This window comes from Mus musculus, chromosome 3 (assembly GCF_000001635.26).
Source record: "Mus musculus strain C57BL/6J chromosome 3, GRCm38.p6 C57BL/6J".
Classification (NCBI taxonomy): domain Eukaryota; kingdom Metazoa; phylum Chordata; class Mammalia; order Rodentia; family Muridae; genus Mus; species Mus musculus.
The window spans coordinates 159,839,449-159,864,282 of record NC_000069.6 but is presented as its reverse complement, the minus strand read 5'-3'; the positions used below and the strand labels follow the sequence as shown (position 1 = coordinate 159,864,282).

General features: G+C 37.3%; 1 protein-coding gene across 3 annotated transcripts in view; it reads right to left on the bottom strand.

The window, feature by feature from the left end:
- Positions 1-24,633, bottom strand: part of Wls (wntless WNT ligand secretion mediator) — a 99,017-nt gene extending 74,384 nt beyond the window's left edge. For 2 of the 3 annotated variants that reach the window (NM_001356350.1, NM_026582.5), the window contains exon 1: positions 24,236-24,633. In NM_001356350.1, the coding sequence (NP_001343279.1) occupies positions 24,236-24,341 (106 nt within the window). In that variant the 5' untranslated portion in view covers positions 24,342-24,633. Of the gene's footprint in view, positions 1-15,637; positions 15,719-24,235 lie in introns of all 3 variants that reach the window. The other variant, NM_001356349.1, reaches the window with a different exon arrangement.
- Positions 24,634-24,834: the final 201 nt, after the last annotated feature.

Genomic DNA, 24,834 nt, shown 5'->3' with positions numbered 1-24,834 from the left:
GGTTTAGCTCAATTGCGATTTCTTTTGCCTAATTTGTCAAGTGCTATGAGCCAAGATCTAAGAATTTCTCAGATTTTCTTTCAGTAATAATAAGTAATTATTGCTCCTTTTGGTGTCAGTGTTATCTGATCTATTTTTATCATAAGATTGTGTTGAATATGTAAACTTCTAAACACTAGGAAATGACAAACTTCTAACGGGGGTGACTACATCTCCCTTCTCTAATATCCATGGAGGCTACTCAATTGAACTATAGGTCTTTGTGGAGCCATTTTGTTATAATAAACTGATTGACATTAAATTATATTTGATTTACTAACAAACATTTATTAAACACTTGGTAGGCATCATTACAAGAATGCCAACATGGATTTAGGTGTGTGGACTTCTTGTACTAATACACACTGAAGACTGATACTGAGAGGTGGTCTGAAAGATACATTGACTGTATTTCATGCTTCCAGGGACATAACAATACTCACAAGCCCAACCCAGGATCCCTTCTTACAAAATAGTCAATATGTCTGTGTCAATAAGTTTATAGTATGACTACTAAATTTTGAGGATTAAAATAAAAATTTCCTAAACTATCACCTCAGTCTAATAAAATAAATGTCATTTACACATCAAGGGAAATGAGAAACAATAGTAAAAAATGTGCTCACAATGTTTGTGGCCAACATTAATATTACAGTAGCATGTTTAGATAACTGCTTTTTACTACAGTTTTTAGAAAATGGAGCTCTCAAAAGGCAGGATGTTTTAACTGACTCCAGAACTGCCCCTAAGTTTCCATGAACACAAGGTACATAAGATATAAAATAAAGGAAAAGGTCCACATCTTAGTCTTAAACCCATATAATTAATGGTAGTAGGCCTGAAGAGTTTATGACATATTTTTATACACATTCTTAAGAACATAATGTATGGAACTGGGGGTAGCTCAGTTGATAAAGTTCTTGCCTCACGGGCATGAGTGTAGATCCCTAACACTCACATAAAATCTGGAAATGATAGCATGGGCCTATAATCTCAATGCGGAGGGAGGAAAAACAGGGGGATTCCAGAAGCTCACTAGTTAGCCACTCTCACCAAAAGAATAAGCTCCAGGTTCCCATCTCAAAAAGTAAGACAGCAAATTTAAAAGTAGAAGGCATATGAAGCTAATCTCTGATCTCCAAACATGCATGCATATTATAGCTTGCCCATATACACATATATACAGGACATAAACATGCAGATAAAGAGCACACAATAGAAAATATAACCCATTTTCTTAGAAACCTATAAACAGCCATACTGAATGGGGTTTTATGAGATACAACCTAAAGAAGGGGACAGGGAGAAGAAATTAGCAAAGGGTTTATTCAAAGATCTCTATGTTGGGATATTGGGGAGATTTTGGAAGAGAGGCTAGAATTCTTGGAATAAAAAGGAAAGTTTCTATAAGCATTGCTATGGATTGTATGTCCACTATGTGTTGATGCTACAAATCAAATCATTTATTAGATTATTTAAGACTCATCTTTGGCTTTGGGTTGTTTTGTTTTGGCAAAAAACTACATATAACATCTGTAATGGGAGCTGATACCCTCGTTGGAGGGCATGAAGACTGTGTAGTCATACACATTAGCTAAATATACATATATGTAAAATACATAAATATTTAAAAAAGAGAAAACTATGGGGTTAGACCCTTCTCATGGTGGAGTTATGGCTGCAGTAGATTCATTTTAACATTCTGTTCAAAGTTTGAGTTTATCACCCAGTGCTGTTCTGGCTACTTCTGTCTTAACTTCTATGACAGATCTACCCTAGAATTTCCACCTTAGAACTGCTTGAGAACTCTTGCTTTACTCAATTATTGACTCCTTTGTTTGTTTGTTTTTTAATCTTTGAAAGCATGAGTGGACACTTGAGGTTTTTGTTTTTTATTTATTTATTTATATTCTGAGATCATCAAGTGTGCTTGTAAAGGTGAACTTTTTAAAATTTTATTTATTGGATATTTTATTTATTCACATTTCAAATGTTATCCTCTTTCCCAGTTTCCCCTCCGGAACCCCTCTATCCCATTTTCCCTCCCCCTGCTTCTATGACGGTGCTCACCCGCCCTCCCACCCACGCCCCCCTCCCTGTGCTGACAATTCCCTACACTGGGGCATCAAGCCTTTCAAAAGAGAGACCTAGGGCCTCTCCTCTCATTGATGTCCAACAATGCCATCCTCTGCAACAAATGTGGCTGGAGCTATGGGACCCTCCATGTGTACACTTTGATTGGTGGTTTAGTTCCTGGAGCCCTGGGGGTTCTGGTTTGTTGATATTGTCGTTCTTCCTATGGATTGCAAACCCCTTCAGCTCCTTCAGTACTTTCTCTAACTCCTCCATTGGGGAGCCCATGCTCAGTCCAAAGTTGGCTGCAAGCATCCACCTCTATATTTGCCAGGCTTTGAAAGAGCCTCTCAGGTGACAGCTATATCAGACTCCTGTCACCAAGCATTTCTTGGCATCTGCAATAGTGTCTGGGTTTGGTGTCTGTATAGGGGATCGATTCTCAGATGAGGTAGTCTCTGGATGGCCTTTCCTTCAGTCTTTGCTCCACACTTTGTCTTTGTATTTCTTTCGATGAGTATTTTGTTCCCCCTTCTAAGAAGGACTGAAACATCCACACTTTGGTCCTTCTTCTTATTGAGCTTCACGTGGTCTGTGAATTATATCTTGGATTTTCCCAGCATTTAGGCTAATATCCATTTATCAGTGAGGGCATACCATGTGTGTTCATTTGCCTATGAATTTCATGAATTCACTGTTTTTAATAGATGAGTAGTTTTTCATTGTGTACATGTACCATATTTTCTGTATCTATTCCTCTGTTGAAGGACATCTTTTTTGTTCCTCCCAGCTTCTGGCTGTTATTAATAAGGCAGCTATGAACACAGAACCTTATTACTTGTTGGAGCATCTTCTGGGTATATGCATAGGAGTGGTATAGCTGGGCCCTCATGTAGTACTATATCCAGTTTTCTGAGGAACTGCTAGACTGATTTCCTGAGTGGTTGTGCCAGCTTGCAATCCCACCAGCAATGGAGGAGTGTCCCTCTTTCTCCACATCCTTGCCAGCATCTGCTGTTACCAAAGTTTTTGATCTTAGCCATTCTGACTGGTATGAGGTGGAATCTCAGGGTTGTTTTGATTTGCATTTCCCTGATGACTAAGGATGTTGAACATTTCTTTAGGTGTTTCCCAGCCATTCCAGATTTCTCAGTTGAGAATTCTCTGTTTAGCTCCCTACCCCATTTTTAAATAGGGTTATTTGGTTCTCTAGAGTCTAAGTTATTGAGTTCTTTGTATATATTGGATATTAGCCCTCTATCAGATGTGAGTTTGGTAAAGATCTTTTCCCAATCTGTTGGTTGCCCTTTTGTCCTTTTGACAGTGTCCTTTGTCTTACAAAAGCCTTGTAATTTTATGAGGCCCCATTTGTCGATTCTTGATCTTAGAGTATAAGTCATTGGAGGTCTGTTCAGGAACTTTTCCCCCTGTGCTCATGTGTTCGAGACTCTTCCCCACTTTCTCTTCTATTAGTTTCTGTGTATTTGGTTTTATGTGGAGGTCCTTGATCCACTTGAAATGATCGATTTGCATTCTTCTACATGCTGACCACCAGTTGAACCAGCACAGTTTGTTGAAAATGCTGTCTTTTCCCCACTGGATGGTTTTAGCTCCTTTGTCAAAGATCAAGTGACCATAGGTATATGGATTCATTTCTGGGTCTTCAATTCTGTTCCATTGATCTACCTGCCTGTCTCTGTACCAATACTATGCAGTTTTTATCACTATTGCTCTGTAATATAGCTTGAGATCAGGGATGGTGATTCCCCCAGAAGTTTTTTTATTATTAAGAATAGTTTTCGCTATCTCATTTTTTTCTTCTTGTTGTTGTTGTTATTCCAAATTAATTTGCAAATTGCTCTTTCTAACTCTATGAAGAATTGAGTTGGAATATTGACTCCTAAAAGAAAAATTTAGAGCTGGAAAGGTGGCTCCATGTCTGTTAGCTCCCGTTGCTCTTATAGAGGACCTGACATGTGTTCCCAGAACCAACATGGTGGTTTACAACCCCAGTTCCAGGGAACTCAATGCCTTCTTCTGACTTTTGCAGGTACCAGGTGGGCTGTGGAATATTTACATGCAAGCAAAACACCAACACTACAAAATAAGTAAATAATAATAAAAAAAGAAAACCACTAAATTTTAAAATGTATACTTTACTCAGTCATTCCACAATATTACTTGTCTTGGAATAACTAGGATTCCATGTCCACAGAAGTCCACACCCATTTTAATTTGTTGATATGCCAGCTTAGCTGCATCAGGTTGCCATTTACAAATTATGAAAAACAGCAGCAGCTATCCATTTTAAATCATTTCTTAAGTGCCACAAATTATGCTAGGAATTTAACAGGAACTTTTATCATTCTGTTATTTTTATATAGAGGTAAATAGTAAATAAAATTCTCTCTATTCAGAGATGGGTAAATTGAATCTCTGAAAACTACATATCTTATGTCATAGTCAATAAGTAATTGTTTTATTGGGGTTGAATTCAAATCCATTTGGATTTTCTTTTAATGAGAAAAGTGGACAAAGTGATACATGAGAAATATATTTGTTATAAGTCTTGAGTTAAAATGATGAGGTCAGTGTACAGCTTGTATGAAGTTCTATTCCCAGTACGGAGCTGACTACCATTCACAGCTTTGCTATAAAGACAGGCAGGCATACATTGGCTTTTAAAAAAATTTTTTTTATTAGGTATTTTCCTCATTTACATTTCCAATGCTATCCCAAAAGTCCCCCATACCCTTCCCCCATACTCCCCTACCCACCCACTCCCACTTCTTGGCCCTGGCATTCCCCTGTACTGAAGCATCTAAAGTTTGTAAGACCAATGGGCCTCTCTTTCCAATGATGGCTGACTTGGCCATCTTTTGATACATATGCAGCTAGAGACATGAGCTCTGGGGGGTACTGGTTAGTTTATATTGTTGCTCCACCTATAGGGTTGCAGACCCCTTTAGCTCCTTGGTTACTTTCTCTAGCTCCTCCATTGGGGGTCCTGTGATCCATCCAATAGCTGACTTTGAGCATCCACTTCTGTGTTTGCTAGGCCCCAGCGTAGCCTCACAAGAGATATTAGCTTTTTAATTATAGAGTTTCTATTGAAAACAGTAAGAGTGTGGGTTTTAGCTAAGTAGAAACAAGTACTACTTACTATGGTAGTGAAAGCACATTTAACCTTGACTGGAAATGCAGTCACCAGAAAAGGGATAGTTAGCATGGTTAGGTGTCTAACTAGATAAGGTGTATCTCATGAAGAAAAGGAAAATAACAGATCTTCAATTACGTGACACACTACCATAAAAAACACAGTAAACACATGTTCTAGATTCCTCCAAATGAAAAAAAAATTCAGGATTCACATGTAGAAATTAAATGTGGTCACAGAAACACTTTCCACTGAGGGTTAAGAAAGAATGTCTATCTATAGCAATATGTAAACTGGATAAAAATTAAGTGTATTGAAAAAGCAAAGAGCAACATGTCACTGAAATAAAAATCTCTTTTGCTCCAAATAATTAGCAAAATGTGGATTTCCTGTTGAAAAGGCTAATGGAAAATGAAGGCTAGAAATTTCTACTGAGAAGAAAATGCCAGTAATTGCTCATGTGAGAGAAAAGGAAAACTTCAACCTAGATGGAAGATACATTAGATGATAAAAGGAGAAGAAATTTGTGAGAGATCATTTTCCATCTGTTGTGAATAGATGATCAAGGCATAGGAGACTCAGGGCTTTTAAACAAAAATAAAACCAAACCCCACTGTATTTCAAATATAAGACACTCAGATGTCTAGAATTTATGGCAACTTTGTTATTGTGTTTGAAACTATGTTTTACTTTTGAAAGATAGATAAGTAAGGAATAGATAAATAACAATAAATAGGCAGACCCTTTTCAACACACTGTTGTTGCCTTTGTTTCCATCACTCCTTATTTCTTCAGTATCAACAATTCATTATAAAACATCTCACCACCAGATTGATGGATTGAATGGACACAGCAGTGATAAATTAGAAGTTCTTTCTTATAAAACCACTCACAATGTAAATTTCCAAGCTTGTTCTCACAAGTACAAAAAAAATAATCTGTAGCAAGGCATATAACCTCCCTTGTAAAAAGATACATGTTGAAAGAAAAAAACAAAACAAAACAAAACTATACTGATTCACCTTTCCCTACTGAATATGAATAATTCGAAGCAAATCACCCTTATTTCTTCATCTGTAGGGTACTCAAGAGTAGTTTTAGTATTATTATCTTTCACAACACCGATTAAGTGAGCACTAAAGATTACTATCCTTTGATTTGTAACAAAGCAATCTCCAAAAGATAAAGCAAGTTTTCCAAATTTATCTAGTAAATGAGATAATTTGATTCTCTACTCTGTACTTATTTTAAAGACTTAGAACAAAGCGACTCAAATCTGATAAACTCATTAAAACACTAACTCTTACAAATCTCTTTCCTAGTTTTTTCATCACCATCAAATGTTTACCATCTAAATACAAGTTGGCCACCATGAAAACCTTGGGCAAAGCCAGCACCTTAGCTTCCTACTTTATCAGTTCGACTTGATTCTGCCAGGCATTGTCTGGGAAAATTTTAACCATTTGATTAGGTATTTCATAGTTGTCTTAACTCAGCCTAAATAGTGAACTGAACAGTAGTGTTTTTTAAAAAGTGCTCCTCCATTCTGATTACAAAGGAATCATGATTAACGAAGTTCTCTTTGTGTCTAAGCTCCATTCTGACAGACAAAGAGCTGCCCCCTCCCAACTCCTTTTTGATTACTGAGTCTTTTCCTACTTGTGTTATCACCCACACAATCTGTTCACAGCCCACACAAACAATCTTGCCAGTCTGTGAGAGTTAGTAAAACATTTATGTGGTAAAAGAAGACAGAACTAGCAGAACCTCATCTTAACAAAGAATGATGAGACATTCAGTAGAAGAATTCACAAAGGGAAATACAGACAGAGGCCCTAAGCTGAATGGATTTGCCCACAATGGTTAACACAATGCCAGTCCTTATGGGGACTTGTCAACTTTCTGGTCAATTTGCAGCCTTCTCCAGCTTTTGCCCTCCAAACTCTGTTTCTTTTAGAAGTACTTTTTATTGGTGTTGCTTTGGTTTTTTGAAACAGGGTTTTTCTGTATAGCCCTGGCTATATTGGAACTAGCTCTGTAGACCAGGCTAGCCTCAAGCTCAGAGATGATCTTGCCCCTGCTCTCTACCCCTGATCCCCCAGTGCTGAGAATAAAAGCATGTGCTACCTTGCCACTCCTGGTTAGAAGAATTTTTTTTTAAAGAAATACAATGAACAAGTTAAAGAGTCTTAATCATTGACTTAAAGATACTTCAGTTTTTCTAGAACTTAAAAAGAAAAACCAAGCCAAAGAATCTAGTTCCAAATTAGTAGTTTAAAGGGATTGAGCTAATGAATACAAAACACTGCCTAGAGTATAATTGGTGCTCAAATAATATTACCTGTTTATAATTGTATGTTGCTGTGTCTTTTTTAACAATATTTTTATAATTGGCTCAACTTTTCTACTAAGCTAAAATATTTACCTTATCTGTACTTTGGTTCATTGTTAAAATCAGATGCTTCACACACATTGTCTTCTTTTGCAAGTCTAGATCTTGAAGTTGACAATACCTTGATTCATTATGTAAGATCAGCTCAGTAGTTTTATATCAAGTACATTCTTTCCTTACCACAGATGAGCAGATGATCCTGTCCTGTGGTCTATATTTTCCAGAATTTTGTGAAGTGGAAAATATGCCTTAATTGTCATCTACAATAAACCTCTGATAAGTGTTTAAGAGCACTGGTTGCTCTTCCAAAAGACCTGGGTTCTATTTCCAGTGCCCACATGGCAGCTCACAATTTATAGGTCCAGTTCCAGGGGATCCATGACTCTTTTCTGGCTTCCATGGATACCAGATATGTACATGATACACAAACACTCAACCCATACACATAAAATAAAAATAAGTAAGTCTTAAAATAAATATCTGATCCACAGATAAACAAAAGACTCAAGATTTGCCCTACTATCTTTAATTAAAAGAAAATAATGGGTGGGTGGAAAGACTGATGAACATATCTAGCTTTGAGGAAAGGCACGCCCCTGATTTAATTGTTAAAGGAAATGTCTTCAAGAAAAAACAGGAAGAAGTATGAAGGATTGGATGTCCATAGAGGTAAATGATACTCAAGGCAGACTTCTTCATACTAGACATAGGCTTTTCTATTAAGTTAATATTAATTATTAACATTGAATGATATAAATCTTGTCTTCATTTATACATATCAAATTGTAGTTCAGTTAATCACCCAATTTTTGACATCTATGTCAGACTTCAATTATTCAAAAATATCTTTTCATCTTGTTTAAAATATGCTTAGAGCTCTTGGTCTATTGCAACTAACTTTGGCCTTAACAGCAACTTTTTTTAATTGGTCTTGCCTTTCTAATCAAATTGAAGTTGTTCAAAGACAAGATCTAGGTATGCATACTCTTCTATAGCCCAGAGCTAACAGAAAACTGTAGCAACATGTGCTGAGTTGCTGCTTATTCTGCCTCATATTCTCTATCATGTCTTAAAGAAACTTCCAAAGACTCATCATATACACTAAGGAAATTTCCTAGCTATCCCTGGAGATACTATTCTGCTTGTACAATCCTTAAAAATTCTCTTCTGCCTTCAATAAATTCATTTCAGCAGCTTGGATACTCTGTGGTCACCTATCTTTCACATGCATACAACTCAGAGCTTTGTTTCAAAATTGAAAATTCAGCCAAATTCTATGAATTATCACTAGTGATCTCCACTAGCAACTCAGTGCTCAAAAGTGATACCTAAACTCACACACTCAAATACACAGTTTCAAATAGTGTTCCATCCTTTTTCCTTCCTTCCTTCCTTCCTTCCTTCCTTCCTTCCTTCCTTCCTTCCTTCCTCCCTCCCTCCCTCCCTCCCTCCTGCCATTCCTTTTTCTTTCTTTTGAGACAGGGCTTCTCTGCATAGCCCTGGCTGTCTTGGAATTGGCTCTACTCAGTTGACTCTATGTCATGTCAAGTAAGTAGAAAGTTGAAGCTGGGGGCTGGAAAGATAGCTCAGCAGTTAAGAGCACTAACTGTTATTCCAGAGGTCCTGAGTTCAATTCCCAGTGACTATATGGTGGCTTACAACCACCTGTAATGGGATCAACTACAGTGTATTCAAAATAAACAAACAAACAAACAAACAAACAAATATTTAAAAGAAAGAAAGTTGAAGATAACTAAGCTAACTCTCAAAAACAAAATAAAAACAAAAAATATGAAACTACACAAAACTTCCAATGAATTCTTCCTTTTTCTAATTTTCAACACTTTTATTCCTGAAATGATCAACTTTTAAAACACAACACTCAAGGTAAGAAGCAACCAAGCAAATCAAATCACTAACTAGGAAGCTTACCTTCAAAATCAACCAGATCATTGTAAAAGAGAAAAGTAAGATATGCTTGGCATATTAACAAAGACTAAAAATTAAAAAAAAGTCCAATGTTAGACAACAAACATGGAATTGTGCACTCCTAGACTTAGCTTAGTGGGTTACATGGTGATCTTCACTACTCATCATTCTTTAAACGTAAATCCATAGAATTGAAATGTCTAATTAAACCATAAAGGTGTGAATCATAATTCAACTATAAAGGTTTTCAAAATATTTTATAATAGCGTCTATTCTGAAAAAAGTTGTGAACTCACACTCATGTCAAAGAACACTGAATAATTCAATTGTGATGCTTTGTGATATATCACACTAACACCCAAATGACCATCTATTGGCATGGGACACATAAGAAAAACACATTTAAAAAAAGAGTTCAAGTCAGATGCAGATATTTACACCCAACCAAAGGACAGAAGCTGCTAACCCCTGTGATTGAATTAGGGAAAAGCTGGAAGAAGCTGAGGAGGAGGGTGACCCTGTAGGAGAACCAGCAGTCTCAACTAACCTGGACCCCCAAGATCTCTCAAACACTGGACCACCAAAAAGGCAGCATACACGAGCTGATATGAGGCCCCTAACACATATACAGCAGAGGACTGCTGGGCCTGTGTTTAATCAGAGATGATGCACCTCACCTGCAAGAAATTGAAGGCCCCAGGGAGTTTAGAGGTTAGGTAGGTTGGGGGTTGGGGGGATGGGGACATTCTCATGGGACTGGAAGGAGGGGGAGGAGGTATGGGATGTGGAACACTAAGAGGGTGGACCAGGAGGGGTATAAAATATGGACTATAAAAAAAGATTAAATAAAATTAAAAAAAAATAGAGTTAATGCCACAAGTGACAAAACTTTAACAAAATTTAGTCAACTGGTTTTCCCCATCTTTTTTAAAAAAGATTTATTTATTTTATGTATATGACTACACTGTAGTTGTCTTCAGGTACACCAGAAAAGGACATCAGATACCATTACAGATCATTGTGAATCACTATGTAGTTGCTGGGAATTGAACTCAGGACCTCTGGAAGAGCAGTCAGTGCTCTTAACTTCTGAGCCATCTCCCTAGCCCTTTTCCTCAGATCTTGAGAATGTTTTCTGGCTCCTCTAAAATTTACCAGAGTATCAAAATAACTTGAGAGAAAGAGAAAAAACATTCGACAGCCTGAACAGACTATAGTTTATCAAAACAGTACTTAAAGAGATATTCAACAATCGTTCACTGAAACAACTATAAGTTATATGAAGAAAGATGAAGAAAATAGACTATAGACGACATTTACTTCTAAATGAGAGCTCAAAAAGTAATAAAAGAACAGGTATTTCTATAATAATAATTTTACATAAAAAATACAACTGTGCCTTTTTACTCTTCTATCAGTTACCATGTAGTCAATAAAATTCCAAATTTCCAAGTTTCAATCACCACAAATCTAATACCTTACCAAACAAAATATGCCATAAACATAGTTCTTTTCTCAGATCCCATCACTTTAAATGTGAAGCTCCCTGGTGGACTGCCCTATTCTGGACTGTTGGCAAGATCAAATAAGGTGATTTCTACAAAAGCACTTTGAAGAAGGATAAAAGCTTTCTACAAATGTGAGTTATCAGGAATATCAAATGCATTGCCTAGACTTAACATACACTCCACAAAGCATGATAAAGGTTATGGCGAACCTTTGCGTCCTGCACAACCTCCATGTTTTTTCCTGATCTCATTTCTGAAAAACAGATGTTTGCTTGAAATCTTTCCCTCTAGTATAGGAGAAGGCTCTTTAAATTATTTGAGGTGATTATAAAAACATGATTCTATAATTTTAAATAGGTAAATAACAAAGTGAATACCACAAAAAATTAAAAAATACAGATATGCCTGGGGAAGGCATCTAAAAAGGGCAAAAGGCTACACTACAAACAAATATGATGCTAATGGTCCTTATCTCATTAAAGTTAGGACAACTATTAATTATAGAAGACAAATTTTGAATTTGTGCATTCAATGGAATAACATTAACTATATTTTACAGGACTGCAATACCTTCACATATGAAGAACTACTTCTAATTTTTTTTTAAAGTTGTTTCTGGTGCCTCTAAATCACAGATTTATATAGTAATTTTTCAATAGTGAACTAATTTTCAAGAATGCAAAATTTTTAAGAAAACACAGAGAGGTGGATAATAAGTATATTAGAACTTTTAAGGACACTTTGTCTTAAATCCCTCCCCCAACTCTATCCCCTTCCCAGCCCCAGAGGATATTTACAATCTTCCATGACACATGCTCTGTACCTTCTTGGTTCAAGGAAAACACACCTACAGCATTTCAAATTAACTACTGACCCTTACTCTCACACTATAAACAAACCCTTTTCAGAATCTCAATTGCATTGTGTCCACATTGGTTAAAGCTGGAAGCCTGGTGACCTCATGTGGTGTTAGCTTCTCCCATGCACCAACAGCATCCGCCTTTCTACTCAATTACCCTCTTTGGTGCCAGAGGATTGCTACCCAATGAACATACACAATAGGCTTCTGCTTCATTACACTAACCAACAGCAGGATAGAAATAAGCAGAAGAGGAATAAACAAGCTAATTTATCATGAGGCCAGAGCAAGCGTTCACCAGTCTAGCCATGGAAAAGTTGAGTGGTTAACAGGTATCTCTGCAGTCTGAGATGATGTTTATGATCTTACAGATTATACGTCAGCTGCAACAGAACCTCAATGATTTAAAGAATTTTTCGAATTAGCAGATATGGACACAAGCACATAAGAAACCCTACCTTAGAAACTCTTAAGTTCCTATATAAAATCTACTTAATAGTTATTGAGAAAGCTCAGTCTAGGATTCCAGATAATGGGGACTGACATCCTGATAATTTGCCCCAAGTGCTCAACCTGACTGTGGGGCTTCTGTTATTCATCATGAAGGAGGTGGTCAGGAGGGATCCAGGCTCTTTGTGAGGAGGATCTGGTGCCCCCTTCATTAGGCAAGGGCACAGCGGTTGATTAAATTAACAACTTCGGAGGGCTTCAGTCCCAGTTCCCAGACATTAGCACCATCATCCAGAACAAATTAAAGTCTCACAGCAATTAAGCAGATTTTGAAAATGAATTTCCCATGGTTCAATGGCTCAATAGCAATCTTGAGTTTAGAAGAACAGAGCTTTAAGGAAGGAGGAGGAATTGCTAAATTTCTAAAGTAAATGTGCAGCTGGCAGAAAGACAACAGAAAGCCTCTGTTAAGTGTCTCTACTTAGTGAGGCTGAATTTTAGATAACAGAGGTGAAAAAAATTAAACAAAACTGTTGCATTAAAATGATGTTTCAGAAATATTTATTTTTCTATTTTTATTACTTTTAATTTCTTTAATGTTATTATATTCCTAATCAAAAATTTAAATAGGAGACAGAAAATTTATTTCATTTTTACCAGATACAACACTATAGGACCATTCAAATCTCAGAGATATTTACAGCAGCTTCCCCAGGACATTGGGTGAAGGGATTAAGATTATCAATAAAATAGTCATTATTTAATTTTAAGTATTCACTACTTGAAAAACCTTATACTGAAGTCTTTTAACATCTTATTTAACATCTTATCAGCAATCTTATAAAAATAAGTCTGCTGAGTCCTGCTTTACCCACATCAAAAAATACTTTCAATTTCTGATTACTCAAGGTTGCATAGTCAGTACATGGAACCAGGACTTGAACTCACAATTTAGGAGTTATAGCTCACCAGTCGAGTGCTTGCTTAGCATACCCAGAGAATCTGTTCAATCCCCAGCATTACAAATAATTAAGTTTAAATTTTAAACACCTTTTAAAATCTAATCTGTCAGTCTCAAGGAACAACCGTATGTCTGCAAAATTCTTAGAAAAGTAGAAAAACAAATTCCCATTTTTAAGAGTTTGTAGTCAAACTGTGGGGCTTCTAAAATAAGTCCTTTCAGAACAGCCCTCATGAAGCAGAAGAAACATGTCTAAAATAAGTCCCTTTAGAACAGCCCTGGTGAAGCAGAAGAAATACATCTAAAATAAGTCTCTTTAGAACAGCCCTGGTAAAGCAGAAGAAACATATTTATGTTGTCCACTATCATTCAGCTTCTCTACTTGATTATCAAACTTTGGAAATATATTCAGTAGAGCATATTCCCTTTATACTTAATTGTCAAGCATAGACAACCTTCATTTATCTGTGTTTAAGACCAATGAAAGATAAAAACACATAAACATCTGGGAATGATCAAGAACAGTGACCAAAAAGCTTGGTTTAACCCATGTTCAAGAGAAGGTCCCTTTTCAACTCCAAAAATAGTACAAGTTTATACCTGCCCAAGTATACACACCATGAAGATATGCACGAAGTTTTGTTAACCTACTCAAGAGAAAAAATAATAGCCTTATCTTTGTTTAAACAATGAAAGTATAGCCTGGAATACAATACTAGAAAATATGGGGCAGATTTTAAAGATGTACATTTTATATTTTTGCAATAAGTACAAAGTCTTTCTCCTTTGTATTTCCTTTTCTTGAACCAAACAGTTGTGAAGCAACATATAATTTAGTTGACATCATATAGACTTTCAGCCTCTATTTATCTATGCATTTCTTTGACCATATTCCTGGTACTTATATTGTACTTGACTATGGTAACAACTACACATCAAAGTGGAGCTTAAAGTTTTATATGGTTTATCTTATATAATATCTTATAGTTTATATTATTCTTATTTTAAAATTCATATGGTGATAGAGATGTATACTGGTAGAGTACTTACCTAGCATGCACATGCCTCTAGTATCACCACAAAAAAAAAAAAATCTGACAATACAGCTCTATAGTTCTAATTAATACTCCAATAGCTAATATTGCATTAGTAGAAGATCATCTTTTCCCCTCAAATTCGATGTTCAAAAGTCTCCAGTCGGCCATCATTGGAAAGAGAGGCCCATTGGTCTTGCAAACTTTATATGCCCCAGTACAGGGGAACACCAGTGCCAAGAAGTGGGAGTGGGTGGGTGGGGGAGTGGGGTGGGGAAGGGCTTGGGGGGACTTGCGGGATAGCATTTAAAATGTAAATGAAGAAAATACATAATAAAAAAATGGAAAAAAAGTCTATCATATATTACAAATTTAGAAGAGAAAAAAAATGTCATAATGGATGATGACTACAATTTTATACTGTAAAATAGAAGACCAGCTAAGGCTTGTGTTGCTAACAAGCACATATGGAACATGTAAGTAAAATTTCATGAAATGTTTTGTTACCTAGGATTTCTTATGCTATGAATAGCTATGTATACTGGCTCAGGATTTTAGATTTTGAGGGGAGTGCTGATAATTTAACTCATGAACTAGTCTGAATTGAATCCTCAACCCAAAGCCAGAATATTAAAAAGAAAAAAATTAAGATAAAAAAATTTAATAGCTCATGAAAGCTATTAAAAACTAAACTAAAAGATAAATGAAACACTGTAATTACCAAATATGTAAACACCATACTTCTATTGGTTAGCAGGGACTATGCCTCTAGGAAGGTCATAAAGCAGTATTGTTGGGTTTCTAATAAAACCTAACCAACTGAGGAGCAAAAAGCAAAAACTAATGAGAACACAGAATGAATACAAATGTATACATGTGTGTGCTAAGCAGTTACTTAGTGGTAACTTCTAATCCAGAAAAAATGGCTCTCATAAAGAAATTACTGCCTATTAGCAGGCACAATTCACAAGTTATATTATCATTTAAATTCCTGTAAATTCTTTAGGGTAAGGAAACTGAGACTTTACAACACCTTAAAGTTTTGTCTAGGCTACAAAGAGAGTCTGATAACAAATAGATAAATTAAATCACTACTATTTGTTGATAGAATGAAGTTTCTACAACTAGAAAAACTTTGAACAGAAGGATTAGTGCATTTTCTTTTATTTTCTCATACATAATGGGCAAGTGTTCTACTATAATTGAGCTATAATTCCAGTCTTCTTTTTACTTACTTGAGACAGGGTCCCACTAAGTTGTTGAAGCTGGCCTTGAAGTCACTCCCCAAGTAACAGTGATCCTTCTGCTTTAGCCTCCTGAGTGTTGAGATAAAGGCCTTTATAACCCAAGTTTTCAGTAAGCAAAAAACCATCATACAAGAAACCTTTTGCTACATTCTGTTGTTTTATGAGTAACTATTTCTCAAGAGTCCTGAAATACACCCAAGTAATCAGCAAGTACCTTTCAAAAATTTTAACAGCTCACTTAGTGTGGTGAGTTAATGATTTCCTAGACAAAGCTGGGATAAGTCCTACTTTATAAGTTACTGTCTCATAGATATGCTAACTCTGGTTTTAATCAAAATTTCAGTCATATTCATCCTTCTCCTAAAATACATTTTTTTTTGAATGAGTGGAGTAACCAAAGGAAGTAATGGTGGGATTTTTTGGTATTTGCAAAAAGAAAAGAAGAGAAAGAATGAAAAGAAGGAAGGGAAACAAATGCTGATTGAAAGATAATAGTGCCCCTTCTAGTTAAAATCAACAAATTATCTTTTTATTTCTTTTGATTGGCTATTACATAGAAATATTATGTTTTCTTAGAGCAAATCTCTGTTGCCCTGAGCATGTATTAAAGAGTGGTGGGTTATATTTAGCCAGAGGTTAAAATAAACACAAAGATATCTCAGGTTTCACAGTTTTCTGTTGCATCTATCCGACCTTCAACAATATGAAGAATCTGATCATTTCCAAGTAGAGACATGTTCTGTAAATGATAGCTTGTTCATAGCCTTCTCAAGAATTTTATCTGTAACTACTTAGCTTAGGAATGCAAAGCTAAAGCAGGATCCTGGTTTATACAGGACAGAACCAGCTTAAAAGAACAGAGAAAGGAATGTGGGTGTGTCTTTCTCCTTAGAGGCTTTCTACTCAGGGCAAGTTACAGCCTAATGGACAGCATAAAACAAGTTGAGAAGTAGATTAAAAAGAAACTGGACTTCAAGAATGCATATGTGCCTTCAGCAAAGGCTGGATTTAACAAAGTTAGAACCCACCTTTTTGGTTGTGATAACCTGAAGGCAAACATGCTAAGTAGGGAGAGGCTGAAAGTCTATATCATGTCAACTAAATTATACGTTACTTCACAGCTGTTTGGTTCAAGAAAAGAAAAGACAAGGGAGGAAGAATTAACACTACAGTCTATGAGATTGGTTTTATTATTGTAGAACCCCCAAACCACTGAGTCAACCATTTCAGAATAATTATTTATTTTCTTTTTTTTTTTTTTAATTATTTATTTTCTAAAGAAAAAAAATTTAATGCTTTGCCAAAACTAATATAGTAGGCTTGATCTGTTCTTTTAATTCCCTGTGCTTTCTTAGACATATGCATCATGGATAAAGCCCCTGAGCTATACAAGGGAATTAACCAGAAGTTTAAGAAAGCCCTATAATTTGCATGAGCTAGGTTTTTTTTTTTGTTTTGTTTTTTTTTAGAGCACTCATTTGTCTGAAGATATTAAGAGCATACAACTGGAAGGAAAAAAAGGCAACAGAAAATTGCAGTTGAAAGTACTTATATGGATTTATATGGGCATGGAGATGGAAATGCTAGCTTATTATAGGGGAGAGGGTGGCAAGAAAAATGTAGGTATGAGAAATCCAGACTAGCTATATCCTGAAGGGATGAAGGGATGTTTGCTCAGGCCCTAAATTTCCTTTTGTTCTGGGCTATATTCCATTATCATCTCCTTCAATATCTGTACTGCCCTCTTTAACAGTTACATTCAGTACCTGTTGTTAAGGCTGAAGCCAAGGGGCACTCTTTGGCACTCACTTCTCAAGTTTTCTTTAATGTTCATCGCCCCTTTGCTGCATGCTGTTGTCACCAAGGTGGCATGTGAGTTTCTCAGGTTTAGCCTTCTCAAGGATGGGTTATAAACACAGTCATAATCACATTGGCTGGTATGAGCGCTGTTGTGTGTTAGGAATTGGAATGGTTTGTTGAGGAAGTAGCTAAGTCATTTTGGTACTCAGGTAGCAATGGAAATGCTTACTTAGCTTGAGGAAGGGAATAGACAAAAAAGGAGATTGAGCTTTCATATCATATTTCAAAAAAGTTCCTTAAATGGGTCTGAGATTCAATTGAAAATTGGAGAAAGTAGCAGTAATGTTAATTGTGGATTATAAGGAGCATTAAATGAGTCAATATCTCTGAAATATTTTCAATGGCCACCCAAAAGTCAACAGTCACAGTAAAGCAAACACTTGCTCCTAGTCAGACATTAACATGATTTTTGCTTTTAATCCTCTATAAAACTCGTTAGGGATAGAATGTAAAGCTTGGATACAGAAGCTGAGGAGCTGAAGAATAAAACAAGAGTCTCAGTATTTTTTTAAATTCTAAAATATGAGGCTTCTTCTTTTTTCATAATTTAATAATCTTCGGTTTGCTTTTTTATGCAAAGAGAAAATCACAAAACATTTCATGATCTTCGAGTCTTGTCCTCCCACTGCCATCAGACACTTAGGAACCACCTGTGTCTTAGGCCAGGATCACCAAATTTCAGAGGAGAGATCTACTCAAGTGAAACTAATGTGTAAATCTGTTAAATCTGTTTCTATCAAAATCAAGAGCTTCAGTTTTTTCCCATGTTAAAATAACAATCTATTAGCATTTTCTACTCCTGAGAGTTGTTGATCTTGTATGCTGGCATAAAAACTGTCAGTTTAGAAAATAATTTGGTTTGGCTTGGCTTCTTTGTTGTTGTTGGTTTGAACTTTCTATTTGGGGTTTGGGTTTTGTTTTTGTTGCTGGTTTTTTGTTTTGCTTTGTTTGCTTGGTAGGTTTTTTAGGACGGGTTTCTCTGTATAGACCTGGATGTCCTGGAAATAACTTTGTATACAAGGCTATCCTGGTATTCAGAGACTTACCTGCCTCTGCCTCCCAAGTGCTAGGATTAAAGTCCTGTTCCAAGGCTGCCTGGCTGGCTTTTTTGTCTTTTGTTTTTTAAAGTTTTAACTGATGCCATTACTGCCATCTATACCTTTCAAATACCTCTCTAATCTTCAGTGATTCCATCTCTTGTCTTTCTTTGAAAAAGTCCAATCTTCTTATATAACTACATAAATATTTCAAATTACCAGCTGGGGAATATAAAATCAAGCAATCTTTCTTTCTGGTTAATGAACCAGGCTCCCCAGACAATTAGATGATTCATACAGTTATGGTGACCTAATAGAACTTGTAAGAAAGGAATAAGAAGGTATTTGAATTTCTCCAAAAGATACCTTCCATTGGCCTTGCTAAGATACTGGTTTGGCACTAAAGTTAGACTTTAGTTTTGATCATATAGATTATTCTTCCTTTCCATGTTATCCAAAAATTAACAATGAGAAATCAGTCACAGTTTCCTGTTCCTCTTTATACCTCTCTACCCTAAAAAAATTTTATTTAGATTCCAAAGTAATGTTTGATGCAGGATGGTTTAACTCTGGTTTGTGATAGCAGATTGACTGAAGTCTACTTCCATACTTGACTGAGACAGTTAATATCTTGAGAAAATTTACTAGAACTACTGGCATCTTGATTTATTTACATAATAAAATGAGTACAAAAATACCAGTGATGGCCCAGTGAAAAGTTCAGCAGGTAAGGGTCTAATGAGAGTTCAATCCCTGGGCCGACATGGTGGAAAGATAGAACCAACTTCCACAAGTTATCTTTTGAGATCCACACACTGGATATAATTTATTTAGACTCTATATTCCCTCATAATCCTGTCCTAGGCATATCATGGACCTCGATAAGTACTTTGGACATTAGGCCAGTGGTATACCAAATTTTGAACTAAGGACTTTATGAGGGCGGTAAATATGAATCTTTTCTGATCAGTACATATTTAACAATAAGGGTTGCCAGGAGTGGTAGCACTTGCCCTTAATTCTAATACTTGGGAAACAAGAGGCAGGCAGATATGTCTATATGGCGTGGTCTATATAGGGAGTTCCATGCCCTCCAGCAAGACATTGTCTCAAAAGCAAACAAAATAATAAATGGGAAGTAAATAAATAAAACTAAACCATAAAGGTGCAAACCAAATTATTATAAAATGTCATCTAGATAAGGCAGAGTTTATAGGCAAAGGATTTGTAAGCCTCACAAAACTGTTCACAATTATGTCAAGGAAATATTTCTCACTTTTTACTATGGAAAGAAAATTTGCACTAGAAAGCTAGAAAAGGCTAATAAATCAGATGAGAGAACAATTAGAAACTATTAACACAAGCATTGTCTCATTATTATAATCAAGGTTTAGCTTTCTAAAAGTTAAATAATGTTTTAATAATAAAAAACTGCTTAAATAAGTTTATGAGATCACACAGGATTTATATAAATTACAGCTGTATGATTACTTTAAGAGTTAATAAAGAAAAAGTATAGTTTGGTTAGGTATGTAATTTTATAAAATAAAAAGAATAACTAAATACAGAAGAATATGACAAGTATCAGCCAAGAAACAATCAGTTCTTTTCAAGATTCTCATAAGATATAGCCTGGTGTAGTGAGCTATATCTATATTTCCAGAATTTGGGATAAAGAAAGAAGTTCAGGAGTTGGAGATCGCCCTTAGCCAGTGAGAAATCAGCCTGGGATACAAGACTGTATGTAATATATTTAATATTTAATATATGTAATTACATATATGTAATATATGCAATAAATGTACTATATACAGCAAAATTAAAATCTAATGTACTGACAACTATGCACCCTTTTTATCCACGATTTCACTTAACTTTTCAAATTTATGCAACTTTCAAATGAATAACTACAGCAGACAAATGCTTATATGAATGGATAACAATCAAGACCATCAACAGTTTCCACTTAGTAACAGAATAATGGAGAGTTCTGCATCCTTGACAGGGCTATTTGAGAAAATGTGATAACTGTATATGCACATATATATGTCTTAAACACATTATTATATCCTCAGCATTTAAAAAGGAGGACACTCATGTAACTTTTGACAGAACAATGCAACTTCCCAAAGAAATTATAACGGGTGATTTGTTTACTTTTACTTGAAATTTAAGTTTGAAATATTCTTATTAGTAGATTTGCTTAAAATAATTTAACCATAATCTATTCTGCCCAGTTGTGATCTCTGCTCTATTCATAATTTTAGAATTAGGTGAAACAGCAACATGATTCTTCAAACATCATAGCACCAGAAATGATTAATCTGAGGTGAGTCTATACGCATGATGTGCCAGATAACCCAGTTCGTGATTTTTAGTGGGCTGTACTCTTGTTTCGTCACATGGTCTCTTTTCACTCCTTCTACTACCCAACAGCTGGTTTTCCGTGAACTAAGTTCATCAAGCATGAAAACAAAGAAAAATTATCTTAGTATTTTTCAGGTCTGGTTTTCAGGAAAGTAAGATTAAGCTGTACCTTTCAAAACATTTTGTTTTCCTTTTTGAAGTTCTTAAATATTAAATACATCTAAAAAGCTAGCCACTTAGGAAGTTTACTGAATGCATAAAAAAGATATCTAATTTATAGTGTCTCAAATATTTAACAAAACCATAAATGAATAAATTTATAAATCTACCAAGTTCTACCAAATATGATATTCCTTACTGAAGTTATCAAAAGTCCAACAATATATACAGACACTAGTACCAAAAAAACCCACAAAGCCAGCCAGAAAGCAAATGAACAAGTTAGGTAAGAAAGCCTTTAGGATACAGGGGATTTGAAATAAACCTAGCCAAATCCCTTCTATTTGCTTTTATGGCTTCTTTTAAAAATTTCCCCTTGATTTTATGAGGCTACAACTGAATATTAATCCAAATGTCATATAAAATTCTGAATACTAAAAGAGTTATACAATCAGAGGTGAAAGAGTTTTTAAACTCATTTATCTACCAGTAAGGAGATAAGTCTATTGGTTAAGTGACTTGCCTGGCCACTTTGAGATTCATGATTTGCTATGGCTGTTTAGGGCATGAGTACTTTTGTTTTTGTTTATGTCATGTATTTCCAATGAGGAGCTTTCCCATAGTATTTTTCTCCCCTGAGTTTCTCGGAGGGGCATGGATCCAAAAGTATCAGAGTGGCTACAGTTCAGAAGGAACCTTAGGAAGACTACTTTATCATCAGTATGCCTGACCCCATAAGTAGCAGTGGGATTGAATAGTAGAGCTCTGCTCTAGCTCCTGTAATTTCAAGAACTGCTTGTACTAGTCCACTCTGAACAGCTTCATCTACTTTCAATTTAGAGAAGCTGAGTGGAAAAAATAGCATGTACCTCTTGTTAATATCCATTTCCTGTATTTAGGTCATAAGAGAGCCTAGGTTACCTTAATGTATTTAAGATTAAAAAAAAATGCTACTCTGCAAGTGAAAGAAGTAAAAACTAAAACACTATTTAGTGTAGGCTACATATAATCTGTTAAGTCTCAGTACCAGAACTGAGAACAATTACTGCAGCTGGGAGAGAAGGAAGGTAAAACAGTGATACAAAGTAAAGTTATATAAAAACTTCCTCCAAGAAATGTTATGTTTCTTTTCTAAGAAAAGTTAGAACTAACGTAGTGTATTAAGTTAGGAAAATCTATTTAGGCAGGGCCTGCAGCTTCATTAACCAAGTTCTACCTTAGATGGGGTGGGTTGGGAACAACCTTAGCACTACTTACTTCCTACTTCAAACAACCCTAATTTGAGCAAACAACTGCTCTAACTGGTAATTCTAATGTCCAGCAAACACTTGCAGGGGGTCTTTGGGATCTCCACTGTAATGGTGAGGTTCCAGAAAACATGCTAGTTCCAGAAGTGCTATAGGGAACCTACTACAGGAACCAAGAGGTATGTGGGCCCACATCAGCTTCGTGGGGTGGGGTGGGGTGCAGCTACAGGAAACTGTAATGGTTTACTGTGTGCAAAAAACCTCAAAGGAGAAGGTCAGGCAAGGATAATAGGCCAATTTAATCCTGAAAGCACAAGGTGCAAGAAATTTTATGATGGTCTGCCACTGAAATCACACAAGATCCAATAGCATCCAACTGCAACTGCTCATCAAGGGAAACAAGAGGTGTAATTGTAACCGCGGTGTAATCACTGAGACTGCTTCTGCCTACAGCTCCCAGCAGAGAAGTATTAAGAGCCTGGAAAATCCAATTCAGAGAAAAAGAGATTGTACATGGCGTAACGAAACAAAAGCTGTGTGTGTGTGTGTGTGTGTGTGTGTGTGTGTGTGTGTGTGTGTGTGTGTGTTTCTGTGTGCTTTGCCCATATGGAGGACAGAGGCTTAGAAATGTGTACTCGACCTCCTCAGAACTCCCTTCTTGAAGCTTCTCCTCTCCTTTGTTTAAAACACTTAGCCTGGTGTTACAAAGATTGCCATTACCAGACACTCTGGAATGCTAACCCAACACACCCTAGTCTATAGGAAAAACACCGTACCCACTACTCTCACCCCCTCAAGGGAGCTCCTGCGCTGCCCAGGGACTCCCTCAAGAAGCACAGACCCCTGCTTGAGCTCTTCCACCCAGCCAAGAGCAACAGCCAGCCCCAAGGAAGCTAAGCTGCCCAGCAGCGCCCGCTCCGAAGTTGGCACTGAAGTTTGTCCAAGGATGTCCGGAACCTTGAGGAGAAAGGGACATGAGGTGGAAAAGACAGTAGGAGTAAGTTGAGTTTTCCGAGTGGATCCTAAGGCAGAAGGTCAGTTACGTTCGAAGCCTTTTTTTTTTTTTTTTTTTTTGGTGCGCACTGAGAAAGTCTCCCTGGCGCCTGGGAGCTGTCACCTGAGGGCAGCCCAGGAGGGAGCAGGAAACATCCTCCTGGCGCCAGGGGAGGACCTCAGGCTTCAGACTCACTGGATCTTGGGGCTCAAAGCAGAGGGGGAGGGGAGATGGCAGAGGGGACAAGAGGCAAAAGCAACACCTTTCAGACAGGCTTTCTCCTACGCCCTCTCCAAGTTCGTGCTGAGAGGGCCAGGACTCTCCCAAACCACTCTATGAGTCCTCAGTTCAAACAAGTCCACCGCCAGAGATGGGTGGGGTGGCGGCATGGAAGCCAAGGGCTTAAAGGTTGAGACCCTAAAACCAGCTCTAGTCCCTCGCCGAGACAACCTAATGCATTTACACAAGCCACAGCCAGTAACAGCTCGCGGCTGGCACAGGGCTTAGCTCCCGACTCCCCTGTTATTCCTAATAAAGTCGATTACGTTGCCCTCCCGGTGCTGATTGGAAGGGAACCGAGAGGGAAAGGGGGGCGGGCGAGGGAAAGAGCACGGGGAGCAATCAACTTTGCGACCCAGCACTTCCTCGCGATCCGTCGCCATGCTTAAGATCCACCCCCACCCCCTCCTGCCTTTCAAGTGGATACTGAAACTAGGCCAAAACTTTTCCCCTCCTTTTCTCTTTGCCACTAGACTGGATTGTGCCCCATGGAGCCCCATGGAGCTCTGCTTTCTTAAGCACAATAGCCGGACTAATTAGATCATAGAGGCAAGGCAGCGATACTGTAACAAGTAGCCCAAGAGGCAAAAGAGGGAAGGGCCGAAGAAAGGGAAAGGGGAAAGTTTGCAGCTCTCACACTTACCGATCAAGCCTCCCACCAGAAAGGCAACGATTTGGAAAACCAGAAGAATCCCTCCAACAATGCAGAGCTTCTTGGTACTCATGTTTTCTATAATTGCCCCAGCCATTTCTGCGACCCCCTTTCTTTTCTCCTTTAAGTAAATGTTTTAGGGTATGCTTTCGCTTCCCCTCTCCTTCTTCCTTGCCCTCTTTTCCTGGTGCTGCAAAACTTCAAGGGTGCGTTAGCAGAGGAGGTGGGACAGACCGCAGGCGCCCGCGCGGATGCCTGGGCGAAGCCGCTTGGGCTCCCCAGATGCCCAGAGCTGAGACTGCGGCCGCCCGGCAGCCAGTGGACGCTTAAAGAAGCAGGGAAGCGGATCACATGACACGCCTCCCTCTCTTTCTTCCTCCCTCCCTCTCGCGCTTCCTCCCTCCCTCCCTCCCTCTCTTCCTCAACCCTGGCCCGCCAGTTCAGGGATCTCAGCTCCCGCCAGCTCTGGCTACCCGCCCTCAGGTCTGGCCTGCAGCTTGCCCCGGCAACAGCTAACATCTTGAGGGGGGTCGGGTGGCTGGTGTTGTTAAATGGGCTTGGCATACGCAGTCTCTACCATGTTTCCTTTT